This window comes from Accipiter gentilis, chromosome 4 (genome assembly GCF_929443795.1).
Source record: "Accipiter gentilis chromosome 4, bAccGen1.1, whole genome shotgun sequence".
Classification (NCBI taxonomy): domain Eukaryota; kingdom Metazoa; phylum Chordata; class Aves; order Accipitriformes; family Accipitridae; genus Astur; species Astur gentilis.
Window position 1 is genome coordinate 42,370,621 of NC_064883.1, and position 19,577 is coordinate 42,390,197.

Here is a 19,577-nt window from a genome sequence, read left to right on the forward strand (position 1 = left end):
GATAGGAACAATCTAAGAAGATATTTTGCAGGAAGAAGAATAGTTAATGAATTGCCCCAGCTCCCAGCTTTGATATTTTGCACCACGGGGATGGGAGGATTCATCTCTCTATTCAATAGAGGACCAAGCCACAGTTTTGTCTTGCAGAAGCTGTCCCACGTTAGCAGCAGGAGAGGAAGCTTCAGGGAACAGCCCAGGAGCAGCCCTATGGGCTGATGAGGAGCCAGAGAGAAGCCACAGGAGAAGGAGACTCACCAGGAGTCACTTGAAGCTGTACAAATCTCTTAAGGACAGCAGTAAGAAAGGGGAACTGGGAAGACGTGAGTAAGGTATCTGCAAATTAAATGGATTACCACCCCCCTCCCCTTTGAAAAAACCCACCAACAACCCGCATGTCACCTCAGAAACAAACCGCTGAAGTGTGAAATCATGCGGCAGGGAAAGCTGTCACAGAGAATCAGAAATTGATTTAATAGAGAAAAATTGACTGCTGCATAATTTGTGCAGATTGCTAGCTGAAAGAGAGATATCCACAGCTCCTAAGGGCTTAGCTGCGGGCACCGTCTGGCAAAAGGTGCGGAAAGCAAAATTTCATAGTTGGTAATTCTACGTGTACTGAATGCTTCCTCTTCAATACTGAACAATTAAAATCGATGACAGGATGCTAGGTAACAAAAGAAAATGACTGATCAATATGCATGTCTTGGAGCTGAAGAAAAACCCGTCTGCCAAGAGCAGCATGCTGATGAGGCAAGATTTCTGAGAGCTCAGATAGAAAATCTTAAAAGCTTCCATTCCCGATGCTCGATAAAACAATGTAGCTAAGCAGATGCCAGACGCAGTGCTAGGAGAGGTTAAGTCACCAAGGAGGCTAAAGAATAACTGTTAGGAAAAACAGGGAATATTCATTTTTAGACTAAATAGCTTTAGAGTGAAAAATGTGGTGCTTCTCTTCTTTGCCTTTCCTTCTAAAGATCTCAAAAGCCTTTTACTGATATTGAAAAATTACGTTCTTTGCATATCCATGTGAGGCTTTAGAGATGCTGAGACACCGACATTTTAAGGTCAATGTCCATTTTAGTCCTCAGCTCAAAGCACTTTAAATTTCATTTCCACATATATTTCAGTTGGGAATGGCTGCCGAGTGCTGCCAAAAATCAAACTCTAAATCTTCCATGATTCAGTAGTTTCAAATCAGTCACCCAGGTTTCTGAACACAGTTGAAGACGTTGCTGTAAAGCAGTCCGCAGGGTCCACCGTGGCTCCGGCATGACAGGGAACAGCACGTGGACCTTCAGGTTCGCTTACCCAGTTTTCCCCTCCCGAATGGTATTTTTGGTTTCTGAGGCAACAGATTGTAAACTGGCACACAAGCAGTTAAGCACCTTAGGACTTGCGGCTCTTACATTTAGTTCTGCTGGCACAAACAGAAGGCAAACATAGCTGAAGATTAGAGCCAGAAAAATGCTGCAAAAACTTTGTGAAAGTTCACTTCATCATAACCCCCACATTTGCCTGAACATACTTCCTGTGAGTCCGTCCTTCTAACTTCAGCATCCTAAACAGTGGATAAAGACCCGTTGCGTCGCCTCGTGACTTTGATTTCATTAACAAAACAGACGAGATTCATAGCGTTGAGCCTGCGCGTTCTCACTGGGCTTGGAGCAAGGGTTTTCCTCCTCCTCCCACCGTCTCGCCTCTGCAGAGTCCTGCTCCCTTGGTGCAGCAGAAATGAGCCATCGTCCACCTCACAAGCCAGCAGGACCCACTGATCCTTTCCCCCGCAGGCTGCCACCCAGCCTGGCACGCTACTTTGCTCTTTCCCCGCATGAACGCACGGTAGGGCTGAGAGCTGTACAAAATCTGTCCAGTCTGGGGAGAGTCTGGATACTTGGCTGTTGAGGAAACCCTGGCACGTTCCTCGCAGTGCCTCTGTGCTTCCAGCCATCTGCCACCTGCCTCCTCACCCTGGGGGGGCTCTGCATTTGCTGGGAAGGGGAGGCTTGAAAGCGCAGAGTGGAGCAGTCGTGCTGTCCCGGGGCTCAGCCCCAGACACCGTGCTCGGCTGTCCCTGCTCCGCAGGGCAGCGGGAAGGCGGGTGTGAAACAGCAGGAGGAAGAAAGTTCCAACCAACCTTCTGTAAAGAGATGTAGCTAAGCGTTTCACAGCCAGCGCAGACTGTGTTCGTTCCCTCCCTCCAGTCCAGCCCCACCAAAATCCAACTTAAGCAAGCCTAGGAATCGGGGAAATTGGAATTGAAGCCCCTCCGCCAGCTGCCAGCCTGGAGAAACTCCAGGTGCAGCTGATGAAACGTTCATGCTCTGAACTGAAGGGATGCATCCCACGCAGGGCAGGACAGCAGTTCACGGTCCACAGTCCACTTTGTGGAAACCACCTTATGAGACAATAAACCGTGGTCCGGTGGGCACGGACAGCCCCAACCTCTGCCACTGCATGAGCAGCTTGATCAGTGGAAACGGGAGGAGGGAAAGGCACGTGCTAAGCCGGGCTTTGCTACAGAACAGAAAATGCATTGTCTGTAAATCGGACTTTGGAACAACTCAAGATTTAAATACAACTCCAATTAATTAAATCTTTCCAGAGCAGCACAGCTCCAGAGTGGATACAATATTCATTCTCCAGACTGCAGATTTTGCTACAAAATAAACAAGTTTTCCAGGCTGGGCTTGACAGTGCTTATCAAGAAGTTGGGTTGGGTTCAAAGTCATCTCAAAATCCTAGTGAGTATCGGCTGAACCAAAAATGGTAATAGCACCCAGAGAAAATTACCTTCAGAGAAATATTTGTACACAGCGCATGTCTGGTTGTCTAGTAAAACCCCAATAGGTCTGACAGAAGTGTTTTTTAATAAGCTCTATTAGCATGCTTTCCAGTAATGTGAACCTTGTGGGTTTTGTTTCTTTTTATTGCCTTATTAAAATATGTTTCCAGGATGCTCAAACAATTTTCCCAGCTATTTTTATGCATAATTACATTTTCTTCCCTATGCTAATTTTCTTCCTGTAAATGTGCCCTCTGGACCAAGCAGTGCCTCAATCATGATAAAGCAACTCTTTTCATGTCAGTGTAATGAAGAACAGAATTTGATATGTCAAGGGGCAGTACTTCATCTCTCACCCTCCATCTCTGAAGCTTAGAACATTCTGCAGCGGTTACTGAATTTCACCAGGTAAACGCCATCTTCCAGTAAAGGAGGAAATGGTGCCGACGTTCCTGCATCGAAATGAAATAGAGGACTGGGAATATTTCTTCTGGCACAAGAGGAATGACGGCTAGAAAAGAGCTACCGCAGCTGGACCCCCCAACCCCGAGCCTGAGCTACTGCCAAATACAGGCAAAAATCATTAACTGCTCAAAAACATGGAAAGAGACGAGTGGTGCAAAGGTGCATGGAAAGTGACGGGATGCCAGCGCTTCTGGGAGTGGGACTCTCCGGGTAGGCTGCTCTTGCCAGCGATTTCTATCTGGAAATGCAGGGATGGTTTCCATATCACTGACCATATGTTCGCTCGTAGTAGCCATAGCAAAGACATTACTTCATATGCTTTATAGGGAACATTGTCGTCCAAGCGGCTTAGCATACAGCCCCTCCTGTTGTGAAGTGCAGCTCATCCTTGACCTCCAGAAATTCCTTCCAACCAACACTTCCACGATTCAGTAATCCTTTGTCTTTTCCTGTGGCAGGTCCTTGGCCCGACAGCTGCTGGGTTCATAAGTTATTTCCCTGGCTTGGACTGCCTCCGAGCCAAAGGAAATAAAGCTGGCAAAATCCCCCAGATTTCTGCACTGCGATATATACCTTACTGGGGCCTCTAGGAAGGATGTGGAGTAGGAGCTAACCGCCCAGCATCCTTGCTTGCCGGGGACAGGCAGCCAAAGCCCTGGCTCCATCCCCTCCAGCCTGCTGGGTACCAGGGCTGAAGCATGTCCAGGATGGCGACAGACGCAGACCGCAAAGCCGAAAACGAGACCTGGAGAGGAACCACGTGTGTCTGAAGTACAATTTCTTCTTAATTTTCCTCCTGGTGTGACACAACTCTACCTCTCCCTCTTCCAGGCACAGCCAAAAACCTCCACTGAGGAAGCTGTTCAGGCAAAACATGAAGAAAAAAAAAAAAAAAGAACAACTAGTCCGTATCATTTCTCACTAACACTTCATTTTGAGACCCAGTATTTATTCTCTGAGGCCCAAGAAGGAGATTCAGCCTGCTGGGTTTTAATTCTTTATTTTAAAATGCTTTCATAAGTAGCAAAAGGGCTTTTTTTTTGAGGACAAAAAAAATACACTGAATTGTTGACTACTTTCAGAATGGCTATACAACACGTATGCTTTTCCACAGATTCATATCAGGATAGAAAGTAATATAAATATATATGCATATATATAAAAATAAATGATTTGGTACTAACAGATTCAACTAGGACAACTTCAGTGAGGGAAAGAAACAAAATGGAAAAAAATTTAACATCACAATTTTCTAAGTCCCTTTTTTAAAGGTGTTCAAAATTTTGACCTTCCACTGGGCGTGAAAGAGGGGAGAACCACAGTTGCCACTGAAATGTGTTTATCATAACTAGATTTTATATCATTCATAGATGTCACAATTCATCAAGTCACCGTGACAAGACAGATATGAAAATGTCAGAAGTGCATAAACTCTGGTTTTTGCATAGAAGAAGATACATATTTAAAGCACGTATTTTCCGTTTCAGGGCTGTTACCCCACTTTACCCCAAAATAATTATTTTAGCCTACAAGACAAATGGTAACTGGTTGCAATGAAGCAACAGTCTGACAACAGTAGCACCTGCCTGGCATCCGAGCCAGGCAGACAGAAAGGCCAGGGCAAGGAGAGCAGGGTGATAACGAGATCCCGCCGAAGCACTGACATCTTTCACAATTAACTGGAATATTGCATTTATCTACTGCAAGTCAGAAGATTTAGAAATTCAGCTCTTGGCTTTGTTTTCCCTTCCAGAAGCAGCACTTTCCCTGTTCAGCGATCACCAGATCATCTATTACAAACATAATTATTTTTGCTGCTATTATTTTTTTCCTCATTTGCAACATCCCCAAGTCCCAAACCACCCATCCGGAGTTGCGCAGAAGACACCGCACGAGGTTCAATTCCCCAAAATTCTCGCTTGGTATAGCCTCCTTAAAAGAGGCTGCAAGGGACAGGGGAAGAAAACCCGCTCCTCTCTTCTGTGGGTCATGGTGCAGCTGGTCCGTCCCACCCGGCAGGCAGGATCCCTCTCAGGGTGCCAGCGTGGGCCATTGCCTCCCTCTAGCGTCTGCAGCGCAGCCTCTGGTGCCCGTGCTACCCCCTAATTAGTTACCAGAGTCCTTTCAGCTCTCCAAACGAGGAATCTGGTTTGGTCCTGCGAGTAATGACCCATAATTAATGTTTATAGATGCTCCAGAGTATGAGAATTCACCGAGCCCCAGGAGCGCCTGGGGATCAAGCAGCCTCCAGAAACTCTTCTATAATTAACATTTAACGATTATGCAGAAACCCCGAGGCAAGCAGCTGTCTCCGCTTCTGCAGGAGAGGCCTGAGGGCAATCGGACATGAAGACAAACTATTTAAAACCCCTCATCAGCTTAACTTTTCTCCTCCCATGTCCACGGACTTCTCACTTGTTCTAGCAAGAGAGAGAGGTGTAAACGTCACCTTGGCACGATGGCAGCAGTTGTATTTGTAGGAGGCACTGAAAAACACCCAGCTCGTGGGCCTATCCAAAAATGGCCCCTGACGCTAACGTGATGTGGGTGAACAAGCTTCACCCCGGTCAGGTTGAGGTCCGGCTGCTCTCAGCCAGGAGGAACCAGCAGCGGCGTGCGGACAGGACAGGACAGGATTTTGCAGCACCCCTTGGTAAGGGACCATTCATTGACAGGGTGGGTGAGGGAAAGGCAGGAGCACCCATGTCTCTCTAGACCTCAGCCCTGGTAATGCTTTAAAACAAATCCTAAATATATATATATATATATATTTAAAAAAAAATCACAACCAGATGCAACCTTAAAAATGTAGACTAGTAAAACATTAAGCGGTGAAATCAACATGAGTCAGTGGCTGAAGTCATGAACAAAGTGGCAGAGTCCAAGCACCTGCAGATACATAAGCAAGATCCCTCTCTTCCCAATTTAGAAAGTAAATATTTACTGTAAATCTGTTTAATACACCAGCGGGTCACTTTAAAACACTATTTTGGGCAGAACTCTTGCCCACCACCCCTGAGCACTGAGAACTGATGAGATCCACTAGTCACTCTGCAGGATTTAAGACTAAATCTAACAAGCAGAGCAATATCAATGTTGCTCCTAGCCTTAGTCACAAAAATACAGTAATTATTGTGGCGGTTAACTAAAATATGCTCTTTCCTATTCATGTAACATTAGCCTTTATATTTTAAACACCCCAAGTGACCATTAATATGCTACTCAGTATTTATTGCTGTGCCTTTGAGGCATCCCAGAAGCTGGTATGTTGGAAGGCTTTTAAAGGTGAAACAGTTTAAGATCTGGACCCACTTAGGTGCACAGCCCTGTTCCTGGTCAAGTCAATGAGCAACAGCAGCCTGCACTTTCTGTAGTAAGGACTTTCACTGAAAATATATATTTTAAGACTAAATTTCTATGAAAGGAAAGCTCTATTGCAAACATTTAATAAAATCTGGGAATGTAAAATGCTGGTGTAACGTCACTTAATCAAATATGACCTGAACAGAGACAGACATGACAAACATGGCACAAGAGTGTGTCTTTCCTTACACTTCCTGCTTTCAACGAGCAAAAAATAACCACTTAAAGCAAACCTAAGGGACTGCCTCAGAAAATGCTAGTGACAAGGGATCTGCCCTGTAAATGAACATGGGACAGGAATATTGTGATATAACTCAAGGAGGAAAACATCCCCAGAGAATAAACCAAGCTCAGCAATTCTGCATTAGTCATAATTACATGGATAATTGCTCTAATTTTGTAGATATTGCTACGAATAACAGGAGAACCATTCATTTCTTAGCAGTGCTTTAACAATTAAAATACGCTTTTTGCTTTTCTCAGAAGAAGGACTGAAGGAGACCGTCTACCCTCAGAACAAGCATGGGGCAGGGAGAGCCCACACGCATTCCCCCGTGCTGCCCAACAGCGGGGCTGCAGCACAGGGCAGGGGACATCGTCCCTGGCAGGGCAGGCTGGGTCACCCGGACAGGGCTGCCAAAAATCTGTCATTCTCATGGCATTGGCTGTTCACAAAGCAGGAAACAGAGTCTGAAACCTCAGTTCCTGCAGATCACCAGGCAGCCACGGGATTTCACTGGGGTTTTAAAGAAACACCAACCCTAGATATTACTATAGCCACTGAACAGCTTTTAAAATAATAGGAACTACTTAAGATTAAGAACGCCTGCAGTTTGAGGCTCTAAGGTCTTATTAAATGCTTACAATTGAGCGTTCTTGTATTAGACACTCCACTTTCAAATGTGTATTTTCTATATTTTCAGTGAAAATGCTTACTACACAAAAAGCTAGATGCTGTTGCTCACTGACTTGAACAGGAACACCCACACAGTTTCTTTATTTCTCCTTCTGAGTTATAAAAAAGTGCTAGAGAAAATTCTTTGCTCCCCGTCGCAGGCTCCAAACACGGATTGCAAGGATCCAGGTTCTGAAGTGGTAGAAGGCCCTGCGTGAACAACAACATGGTCCGAAGGCACAGCCAGGACAGATGACAAAAGAGCACCTAGCTCTCATGACTTTGCATCATGGCAGCATGAGGGATTTTGCCAGTCTCGTCCAGAACCATTTTTTGGTGCAAGGATTGGTGTAATCACAAATTGTAATGAACCGTAAGATACTTGGAAACTCGTTCTTCATGGTTTTGCACTTGACTGGAATCAGCCGTTTGAGACGGGCACCTGAAAGACAAATCACACAGGCAGAGGATTACACAGAGCCAGTCAGATCCTGTATCCATTTTCTCCCCACAGCAGCACACACATCACAAGATGCAGGTTTGCTCCTGATTTTGTGTCATCTCATTATAATGCAACTAGCTCTTACCCTGGAGAGCAAGTTTCTGAATCCCAAGCCCTCTGCTAAGAGCATTTCACTCAAATACATAGCAGGGCCCCATCTAGCATGCGTAGGGCAGCCTGTGCTGATCCCAACTGGGAGTGATAAAGGCCTAACGAACCGCAGATATAAAACAACACAGCACAGTTTCTTGTGGAACGCAAACAGGATTATATAGTCCTAACTACTTCCAGGTGTGTATGAAGAGAAAAACAGAGACTAAGTTGCTTCTAGATGGTCAGCTTTACTGGGTTATCTCCATTTCTTTTTTTCCAACCCTGATGTACTCAGATAGGCTGCAGATGTTACCCAACAAGGGGCTGCAAGGAATCACTCCACTAACGTGACTGAGGCATGCACAACATGAGACAACTCTCCCTATGATTGCTACCGCTTGAAGGAGCAGCTCTTCTAAAGAGGAACCTCTCCTCTTATAATTCTCCACAGGGACACCCGCTACCAGCTAAACTGTGCTGCCCAGTGCAAGTGATGATGCTGAGACCTGGATGAGGTGAATAACCCAAGATTTTGCAACTGCAGCAGATGCTTAAGTAATCCGTGGAGCTCCCAGAACTTGCCACCAAACTTTCTGTGCGTTAGTTACCCCACGCAAACAAGTACCTGTGTGATTTCTGGAAGCCTGTACTTACACGCATGTTTTCAATGGTAGAGCTCAGGTTATTGCATACAGATGGACATTTCTTTTCCTGTTGTTCTAATGAAAGGTATGATGCCAACGAATAACTGGTGAAGAACTAAAAGGACTTTGCTAAAAATCTTGATGATTAGGGGCTGATGCAACGTGCTAGGGGTGTTTAGTGGATTAACAGCCATCATATGAAATTATTGCGTCAAGGAAGGTGGAGCTAATTCCTAGCCCTGCCACTGGCTTCCAGTTTAACCTCTGGCAAGTCATTTATAATACCAAGTCAGATACCTCATCTAGAGAAGAGACTTTACATGCAGACACTCCTATTGATATTGCACATCCTCCATACTATTAGGCTGTGCTGCACTTACTCCCCAGCAACATACACAAGTGCAGGATAACTAGTGGTTAGAGAAAGGCAGTCTGAACAGACTCGACAGAAGTAAATTGATGGCTTTTCAATTCAGAACAAAATATGTAACAGATTTTTTCCAATCCAAGGTGAACATTCACTCCATATTTTGTTTACCTATGCACAATACTCAAGGATCTCTGCAAAAAGCTGCATGTTCGTTACCTGCTACCCTATTCCCAGCAGCTACTCACACCCTGAATTTATTATAATACTTTTCTCTTTATGGCATATTTCCCGTATGGATCTTGAAGCACTTCACAAGCCTGACATGCAGCTACAATGTCTCTGAAGCAGGCAGCGTTAGCCCACTTGACAGCTGGAGCACTGAAGCATATACAGCTAAGCTTCTCGCTCGCGGTCATGCAGAAGGTCAACGGCAGGGCAAGGAACCAAGTTCAGGTCCCTGCCTGCACAACAAAATTATAAAGCCACCGTTAGTTTTAATGGCTGCTTCTAACAGCGATAAATCTCTGTTTGCCTAGTGAAGGGCATTACACCCAGGGCAAGCCCTGTGCCTGGGTAGACTTTCACACACGTGAAACATAGGTCAGTGTTGAGAACCCAGGTCTGAGACCAAGTTACCAGTTCTGTAACTATCAGTTATTTTCGCCTTCCTCACCAGTATCTACCTAATCTGTTTAAACACATCTGAGACTACCCTTCATTCTGCATTTGTGCAGCGCCTAATAGCACAGCACTGATCTCAGCTGGAGATGTTACTGTAATAAAAATTGGAATGTTGATATGCAATTTTAGATGGGATATTTGTGAGATCTTACCTGGAGAAAGACTAAGAGCAAATTTGGTCTGAAAATCACATTCATCGCTTTCCAGGTAATCATCTGAAATGACGACCACCATCCTCCGACACCTGAAGATGAAGCAGTCAGGGAAGAAAGAAATAAAACGTCAGCAGAGATGCTTCTCCTTCTCACTGGTAGAAGCCTGTATTCCTCTGAACTGCTGCAGGGGAGAAATGAACCTGCCAGCTGTGTTCCAGCAGGAATTAACTAGAGAGCATGACTACTGACAGACAGGTAGCTACGTTGCACGCAAAAACCTGATTACAGATACACACTCATATACCAAAAAATTAGGAAATAGCGAAGTCCAGATTGTCTGTGCAATCTTTATTTGATCCTCTGTCTACATATTACAAACAATGCCATCTTAATTATCTGCTTATATGCTGCCTTTATTGACTGAGCATAACTGGTAGTTTTTAATATTAGAATGAACTGGACAGAGCTTTATTATACGCATATTACTACTGTGAATTGACCTGGTTTCATAAATTTGAGCTTTATTCTCCAATTTATCACTTAAATTCATTTGAGGTGCCTAGTTGTAAACTACATGTTCGGCTCTTTATAGAAGGCTACGCTGTACCACAGCCAGGACAGTGAGGCCCTATGAGGGTCTCTGTTAAGGCCAAGCTACCTCCCTCTGAAAGGCTGGTGTTTAAAACCCAAACACCTGCCCTGGGATTTTTCACTCCCTGTCTGGGGAGTTGTCTCCCACAGCTCCCACCACGCCCGAGTCCCACATAGGCCTGAAGGATCCTTGAAGTCAATGCCAGAGCCAACACCAGCGCTGTCCCATCAAACTCCACACTGTGGGGTGAAGCTAACTCAGCCTGGAGCTGTATTCATTTCCAGATCACCTCCAAGGATGTGACTGCAGGATATTCCAGCCAAAGAAAAGCAATCAAACTTAAGCAGCATCACTACAGTGGCATCTGCCTCGTGAACACAATGAAGCAACATGTTTGGGAATGCTTGAGGCTTCCTTCTTGAGCCAAGAGTATAAAACAAACCCCATAAAGACATCCTTGTGGATTTTTACTGCTTCATTGGCACCACACTGCAGATATCATGGTAAAATGAACGGAATGTTCCATTACACTCAGCTGTCCCAAACAGCCATGGTTCACTTACCTCCTTTCTATAAGTTCTCCGCTGATGGACCACACACACGTTCCTGGCAAGACATCCCGATCAAATACACAGAGCTTCAGTTTGAACTCTGTTTGTTCCAGCTCCCTGATCATCTCCTGGACAAACTGAAGGTCTTTCTGACAGTAGCAGATGAAGGCATCAAACATCTCCGTTCCATTCCCTGAAACCATTAAAAATTTAATTGTCATCTTCTACTATAAATGAAGTTAACTCCTGTAGTGAACTTTCACTAACTCCCACAGAGTTTGACTCGGAGCTTTGACAGTCAAGCTCTGGCCGAACTTGCAAAGGTAATTTAACATTTTACCAGCCTAGTTAGCCTTCAGCCCAGACTCCTGTCCATCATAGGGCTGGCAGGAGGTAACACACATCTGTGCCTTGACCGCTTTGGTTCACAGGCCAGGCTATTAGCATAAACCCACATTTGCTGGCAGTGGTTAGGGAAGCGTAGCTGAGATGCAGACATGCAATATCTGCAGAGGCAATAACATCCAGCCACGGGGAAGGGGGCGAGACAGAGTCTGGGAAGAGCCAGAGGGAGCAGAGTACCCCAGAGGACACAGCTCCGAGCCCCAGTGCTCTGGGATTTCACTGGGACCTATGCATCTAAAATACCCTTGTGGCTCTGGGAACTAGTTCTCTAGTTTAGGTCACAGAGGTACAAACTCCCAACCACAACCTTCCTACAGGCCCTTCATCTAGCAATGTCCTGGCATCCACTGTCTACTGAGCTATGAGGTAGGCCTTGAAATTAGGAAAGGGCAATTTTTATGGCTAAGATATCAAACTTGGGTACCTGAAGTCATATCCTAAGTAAATGGCCCTGTTTTCCAAAGATGTTAATGGCTAGCAGCTCTTGTTTATTTAGCACTTATCTAAATATTAAGTACTATATTTTAAGGGTGATGTCCCTCGTAATTAAGTGCTTAATACTGCTGGATAGTTTCCCACTGTGTTATTTTTTTTTTCCCGTATCAATGTCACTACATATATTTTCAAGTTTTTATGCCAGTTAAAGCCTACCGCAGTGAAAAAAATAGGTCAGGCTCTAAAAGCTGCTGGGAACAGTAGGAACCCGGCAGGCAGATCCAGCTCAAGAAGCATCCAGTCAAGCAGAAGGGTAACTGTCTGCCAGGTCAATCAAACTGAGGGTACTGCTTTAGGGGCATGCGCTCACTTGGGGGTCATATCAGGCAAAGCTGCCACATACAAACACCAGCGTATTGGTCTGTGGACATTTGGGGAGGGTTAATGATGCCCCCACGTACAACAAAGGTGGCCACCCAAAGTTGGACTAGCCAGGGGAGCATATGAAGAGGTGAGCTGACACATCTCCATTCAGCCTTGGCTGCTGCTCCATCTGTCACAGCACCTTGTAGGATGTCCGCTTCCCCAGCCCACAGCTGCGCGCACAGCACACATACAGCTGTGCGTGCAGCCCGGCGCGCAGCTAGAAACACAGAAGACTGCACACACAGCCCAGCACACAGTTGCACGCGCACATGGCTGCACACGCAGAGCTGCACGTGCGGCCCAGCAAGCACACACACAGAGAACTGTTTCCTCTCTTCCCCCACTTCACACCCAGCCGTACTTCACACCCTGCTTCCTTTTTATTCAAGGTGGTTAAATCTGCTTAAGACAGGGCAGCGTAGCCAAGGCAATCAGCTTTGACATCCTTCCCCCTTTACTCCAACCCACTGTGCTTTCAGCAGCTGTTGCTCTGTGCCAGGCTGTGCTAAGGGACACATTTCTGGGAAATCTCCTCCCATGCACGTCCAGTGGGCTCTGCACCAGCCTGTTTCTGGGTACGGTGTTCCCCAGGGTTGCTTTTCCTCTCTGCCCCAGGGAGCAGGAAAAATGAAAGTGGCTGCAGACTACCAGCTAAAGCGTTCCAGCCTAGGCTACGAAAAGTCACGGGGAGTAATGAAAGCAGACAGGTTTTCTTTAATTCTCATGGGGATCTTGCTACAGCTGAAGCCAATTCCAACATAAGGTATCAGGCAGCACTGTAATCACAGGCACTTACCGTACGGATCATCCCTGGTGGTGATGCCCATCAGTTCTGATGTCTTTGGCACACTGCTGTCTACTGCTGGCACTTGAAGTGGCTGGTCGGCCTGCTCCTGCTTCCTTTGTAAGTATTTCTTACAGTCTTCCTCTGCAAAAACACACGACCAATGCAAGAGCCTCCTGTGATGGTGGTTTTACCCTGCTAGAGTTCTTTAAAACAGGAATAGCTATTTCATAGATCAAGGATATCAGATGGAAAAGCCATCTAGTTTTTTTGGTATCTAGAATTTCTCTCACCCCTTTCTGAACTTCTCGATGCTGTCTCAACCACCTCCTCTAACAATTAGTTCCTGAAGCTCACTCTTGCTGTTTAAAGAAGTACTTTCTTTTATTTGTTTTAAACCAACCTGCTCCTATTACCCTTAGTTCTAGTATATCCCAGTACACTTTAAACAGCATGCATCATGTGCGAAACAGGTCCCAACTCTACTGTCTGGTCTCATTGTTATGCACTTTGGAGTATTTAAAATCATCAAATAATTGAGGGGGGATTCTCAATTAGAAGTCTCCATATTGTCTTTTACTAATAAATGTAGACACACACCAGGCTTTGTCAGACAGAACTGTGGGTTACAATGAGTATATACAGTCACCACATACAGGAGCACCACATAAAATTCTAGTGAGCCCCTGAAACAGGCTTTATATTGTGCAACAGCTAGTGGAGATCCTCTTTATCTCAGGTAGAGTGGGGGTGTGCCTCCCCTCCGGGATAACTGAAGGGCAAGCAGGCCTGTCACGTTCACTGCTGTGAACCTCCCAAACAGGACAGTGATGGACACAGATCTATTATGAACAGATTTTGTTTAAAAATTAGTGATAAATCTAAATGTAAAGTCTTTGTAGAAGTGACAAAAACCCCTGCAGCCTCTGCCACTCTGCAATATGCAGTTATAGAAGAACTTGAAAGTAAAAGGGGATTTGAAATGGGGAATTAACAAAAAGATGAAACGCCCTAGAGCCTTCTCCTTTACTTAAGATTTTAAAAAACAAAACATCAAGTATCAATCAGGAAAGTAGTGATCACTCAGAGGGTTAGGCTCGCACAGCTACAGAGATCCGTGGTACAACAGCTGTAGCAAAGGATCTCCTGAAGTGCAGGATGCGGGTTGGAGCCCAGTAAGCACTGCTGTGACACAGCCCTAGTCGGTAACAAGCGCGTCTGCAGGAAGCCCCTGAAGCCCCATCCTCGGCTTCCACCTCATAGTTTTGCATCTGGTGACTGGATTATCCCCAATCTAATAAAGTGTCAGATCTGATTAAAGCTTTTCATGAAGCTGAGGCGTTCCCCATCTACCTTTCTCCTCCCCGTTCCTCCCTAAGTCCTGCAGCGGAGAGAAGAATCAGCCACATTCTTGACCAGCCAGAAAGTTCAGATTTCAGGTCTTTCCTCACTACAGCACAGACTCGGGTCCCACCTCTCTGCCAGCTGCCTGTTGCCATGAGGCGTGCACATTTTGTGTCAGGTAGGTCAGTGTCTTTGAAATCATGATTAAAGCCACTCTGAATTGGCCAACAGAAGTTCAGAAGTTCCTCAGGAAGGACTAGCACGCGGGCACCACCTTACATGTGCCGTGATCCCCTACGTAGCCAGCTTCATGATCCAGAATATTGCTGAACAGGCAAGAACAGGCAATTATTTAAAGACATACAAATACTAGCACTCAATACAGAAATGTTCATTTTAAGTGTATTTCCTCCATGTCTTGTCTCCTAGCCTCTCCCTCCTGAAAAAGTGGCATCTATGCTGCCCTGACCTGCGTTCTTCTAGACTGGTGCCTAGAGCTCATCACTACACCACTCAAGGCTGACACACATTCTCATTAACGTAGAGTATTCTCCTGATTCATCTAGTCAAGCCTAGCGCAGAGTTTTGATGGCATCATGCTGTAATCCCAGATCCCATTTATCCCTACAGGATAAACCTGAGAGCTGGGCAAAGCTTTCAAAACAAAACACCGGAGCCTTATGGTTTTATGACAAGTGCAAACTGGGGGCCCTATCGCACTGAAACTGCCGATCATTCCAGTGAACCTGAAGGAATGAAAGACATTCATGAATTTGGCATGGATTAGTCCCCAGATAGAAACAGTGCCTGACTGTATAGGTTAATGAGAGCGAACGAGGGTCAAAGATGACTTTGCAGGCCTGTAAAGAAAAAGGATGCAAACCAACGCAATGAAGTAGCAAGAAACTCCTCCAAGCTAAGTTGTCCCACTCCGCCCAGCACCTAACAAACACAGTGCAGGCTTTACACTCCTCCAATGGTCAACCAAAAGCCTGAGGTATTGGAGAGAAAGAATAAAAACATGAAACCTAAAGTGCGAAATGATCAGCATGGTGAGAAGAGAAAGAAAACAAAGTAACTGTCAAGCAGGAAAGCAGAACTTTTATAATGGGTCAGGCGGAAACAAAAATCACCAAGTTTCAGCGAGAAAGAGTTAGCACAAATGTACCAAAGCAAAGAGCTTCACATCCCTAAAGATGACTGTACAACGAGGTAGGCTGCTGAGAAAGATCACACTTGGGGGCAGATCTGCTGGGATGAAAAAGCTGCATCCTGCAAGCACCTGTACTCCAGACAGTGCAACAGGGGAGCTGCTAAATACAGCCCCGCTGTACAGAGCAGCCAAAAGTGGAACTATTCAAGGCCCCAGGAAACACCGATTTTTAGCATCCTAAGCATAGCCAGGAATGGGGCACATGATGAGAAGACAGGGAACTGGGTCTGCAGCAGAAATCACAAACCAAACATGTCCTCTGGAGCTGCACAGCACCAACGAGTTGTGTTTAATGGGGATGCTGTGTCCCGAAGGAGCTTGGCTCATTTGCCCACACAAGGGCATCAGGTGTCATTCGAGGGACCCCAGAGTGTCCAAGACACCTGTTATGGGCTGGCAGGTATGACACCGGACCTACGAATGACCCGTGTCCATCAGGAGGTAGAGGCCGTGTGAGATACCCTGACGCCTCTCAGATGACTTGAGATGCCTTTGTGTGGGCTGCTGAATCGTGCCCCAGATCTGCACCTCCTCTGACAAAAGCACAGACCGCAGAAACCTCAATACTGATGTTTTCAGGTTCTGAGCTGAATCCCAGTGCAGGAGTCCTAACGGCATACACAAAGATGCCCTTGGCATCAGGAAATACCGTGCTTAAGAGCGCACGCAACTGTCCATCTCCTTTCCTCTTACGAGTGTAAACACCTCTGACTTCTGCAAGAGCTCAGAGTGCTAGCAACAGGTCACAGGGTCTAGCTGCAATCCTCAGCCAAAAATAATAAAAGATAGGAATGGCCATGCTGGGTCAGGCTGAGGGTCCATCTACTCTCAGCATCCTGTCTCCAACAGTGATCAAAACCAGATGCCTGAGGAGGAACTTAAGAATAATATAAGCGTACAGTGATATTTTCCTAAAATAATCTATCTTTTAAGTATAATCTACAATCTCTTTTTATAATCTATCTTTTGGAGAATTTGCAGTTAAGGAATTTCCTGAGCCAGAGGCAATATTTTTGTGTTGAATAGCCCTCAGTGGGTCTTTCTTCCAAGAATTTATCCGTCTCCTCTTATCAGCATGACCTACCACCAGGCTAAACTTGTGACTTTCCTGAAGCTCAGGTTCCTCCCACTCGTTCTGCTGTTGTCTATCCAGGCTCTGACAAAGACTGTCCACCACATTCCCTTCCAGTGGGCCAGCTCCTGAATTCAGGGCCAGAAGCAGCCTAGATGATGCCCAGTGTTTTCAAGAAGCCCCAGCTCTCTCGCACAGCTGGAAGCTTCTGCTATTTGTTATGAACCTCTGACAAGGTGGATCACGAAGCACACTGACTTTTTTTTGTCTTTCCCAATACTGAGTCTTCAGAGTGCGTTCTTGAGTATGAAGAACCGCAGGAGTATGGGAAAGTCCTCCATCGCTCCTTGGTCAGGCTCTCTACATAGATGAATTTCTACGTCTTCACTTATCTCCATGAGTAACAGGAAATGAGATTCATTATTTCTTCATCACTAACCCGGTAAGCTATATTATACAGCACAGGCGTTCAGCAGAGTCTCTGGCTTTGCAGATCCTTTGGCAATGAACTTCCCCTTCCGATGTCAGCTAGCTTCCCTCTGAATTTCTGTGATTGTGAAGAATACGAAGACTCTACAAAGAACAAGTTATCAAAACAGCACCAGGACCTCCACACTTCTCACTGACCTATCTCAGTTTTTTTCAGTGTGCAAGGGCATTTTATTTCCCTTCCATTATCCAGTTAATTATTTTTCCCTTCCATTACCCAATTCCACACATCCATCACCTCTCCCTGCAAGTATCTTCCTACTGCACTAGACCTACGCATCACGATTTTCACACCGTCCCGTGTCTGTGCAAGCTGTCTCCGGGCTGACCTGGCCCAAAGCGTGGTTTGACAAGCAGAAACTTTACTGTTGAAGGTGTGGGATAAGACGGGGCTCCAGATTGCTTTGCAGGGCTTACGATTCGCAGAAATACAGCGCGCTTCTCCCGTCTGTCCTGGAAGCTGCGTGAGCCTCCTACACCACCACCACCACCGAGGAGGTCACCCCACAGTCTGGGAAAGGCTTTCCTCCTTGCGTGGGATTCTTCCCTAACTTCACCTCCCCTGGACGCAGCAGCGAAGACCGACACAAACCGCGTCCCCTCCCGCCCAGGCATCAAGGAAGCACCGAGCTCAGCAGGGCCCTGCTGTCGCGGAGGGCCGCAAGGCAGCGTCCCCAGGAGAACCCCCCCCCAGCCCTGGCGAAAGACGGGGCCCCTCCGGCCCGATCCGGCCCGGCCCACCGCAGCCCCGCGGAGGAAGGCAAGGGGCAGGCTCGGCCCCGCTTGCCCTACGAGCGCGGCGGCCTGCCGCCACCCCGCGCCGTGGCAGGCCCTCGCCGCCTGAGGGCCGAGGGAGACCGCTCCGGCCTCCCCGTCCCCGCAGCGCCCTCGCCTTCCCTCACGCAAGGGCGGGAAGGGCTCGCCGCCTCCAGGGCCGGGGGCGCGAGCGGGAGCCGGCCCCCGCGGCCGGCCGGCCGCCCTGAGGGAAGGGAAGGGAAGGGAAAAGGGGCGGGTGGGGATGCCGCCGCGCCTCACCCACGCTGTCGGCCAGGTCGAGGAGGACGTCGTGGCGGCCCAGGCGGCGCAGGAGGTCGAGGAGGCGGCCGACGGTGGCGCCGCCGGGGCAGCGGCACTGCCAGTCCTCCAGCAGGGCGGCGGTGGGGTCGGGCCGCGCCTCCAGCCGCCGGATCTCCAGGTACTCGCAGCCCAGCTCCTCCGCCAGCGCCGTCCAGTCGGCGGCGGCCGCCGCCCGCGGGTTGAGGTAGAGGCCGAGGCGGCGCCGCACGCCGTAGTTAAGCGCCACCATGGGCACGGCGTGGAGGTCGGGCGGCGACGGGACGCGGCCGGCAGCGGGGCCCGCCGGCGCCGTGGCCATGGCCGCTCTCGCAACTTCCCCCCCCCCCCCCGTCGCCCTTTCGCTTCTCGCCTCGCCCCGCCTCGCCGCCGCCTCCCGCCCTCCCCCGGCGGGCTCTGCCCGCCCTCCCCGCCGCGGGGTGCGGGGCAGCTTTCGGGGTGCACGGCGGGGCGGGCTTTCCCCGCTGACCGCGCTTGAGGCCGGGCTGCCTCGGAAGGAGGCGAACTACCGCCCGGTCCTCGGGCTCCGCTCCGTCCTTAGGGGAGACGTGGGGCAGACGCCGGAGACCCGCGATGTGGGTCCGGGGAGACGCTTCTGCCACAGAGGGAACAGTGCTGTCCCGAACGCTGTTTTCCTCTGCTCCCCCCCTCTCTCCCCCCCCAAATCGCCCCACGATGGCTACATGCCTGCCCAACCCCCTCACACGACAAACGGTGGGATTATTAACGCGGCCCTGGCCGGGTGTCCGCTCAAAATCACTTGATTCCTCTCCTTTTGGTAGAATAACCTAATTTTGTGTTCCTCGTCAGTTCTTTTCTCAGTCCAGTCCTGAACCGACGTACCCAAGTAAGCATTCAAAGAGATTTAACAGAATTATGGTAGTCTTCTTTATGAAAGAGGCCCAAATGGATCCCTGGTGGTAATAAATCCAGAGCCACGTCCTGTCTGCTGAGAGAGGGCTGCTTTTGGGGCTGAGGAGTTCAAACCCGGGCTGTCCATCGGGTGACAGCGCTCCACGACAGCACAAACATGGCTGTCCCCAAATTCCCAAAGTCTTCCAGCAAGTACAACGTTCTGCATAAACACAAAATGCTTAAAATGGCCAGGGAGCCATTTTAGGCTGCTTTTTTGGTGCCAAGGACAAAATACAGTTCTCAGCTATGAACTGAACGGTTTCCAGCTTCCGGGCTGGTACCAAAAGCAGCCTGGGTGCTGCAAGGACTCCGGGGCAGTTTTCATGA

The 19,577-nt window shown here is 47.7% G+C and overlaps 1 protein-coding gene across 1 annotated transcript; it reads right to left on the reverse strand.

Annotated features, from left to right (window-relative positions):
* Positions 1–4,231: 4,231 nt before the first annotated feature.
* On the reverse strand, positions 4,232–18,661 carry MYD88 (MYD88 innate immune signal transduction adaptor). The gene is made up of 5 exons (XM_049798419.1): positions 18,297–18,661; positions 13,156–13,287; positions 11,106–11,286; positions 9,948–10,039; positions 4,232–7,947 (listed from the first exon to the last, which is right to left on the reverse strand). The coding sequence occupies exons 1-5, from the start codon at positions 18,634–18,636 to the stop codon at positions 7,793–7,795; spliced, it is 900 nt and encodes a 299-aa protein (XP_049654376.1). The 5' UTR covers positions 18,637–18,661; the 3' UTR covers positions 4,232–7,792.
* Between the last annotated feature and the right edge of the window lie 916 nt (positions 18,662–19,577).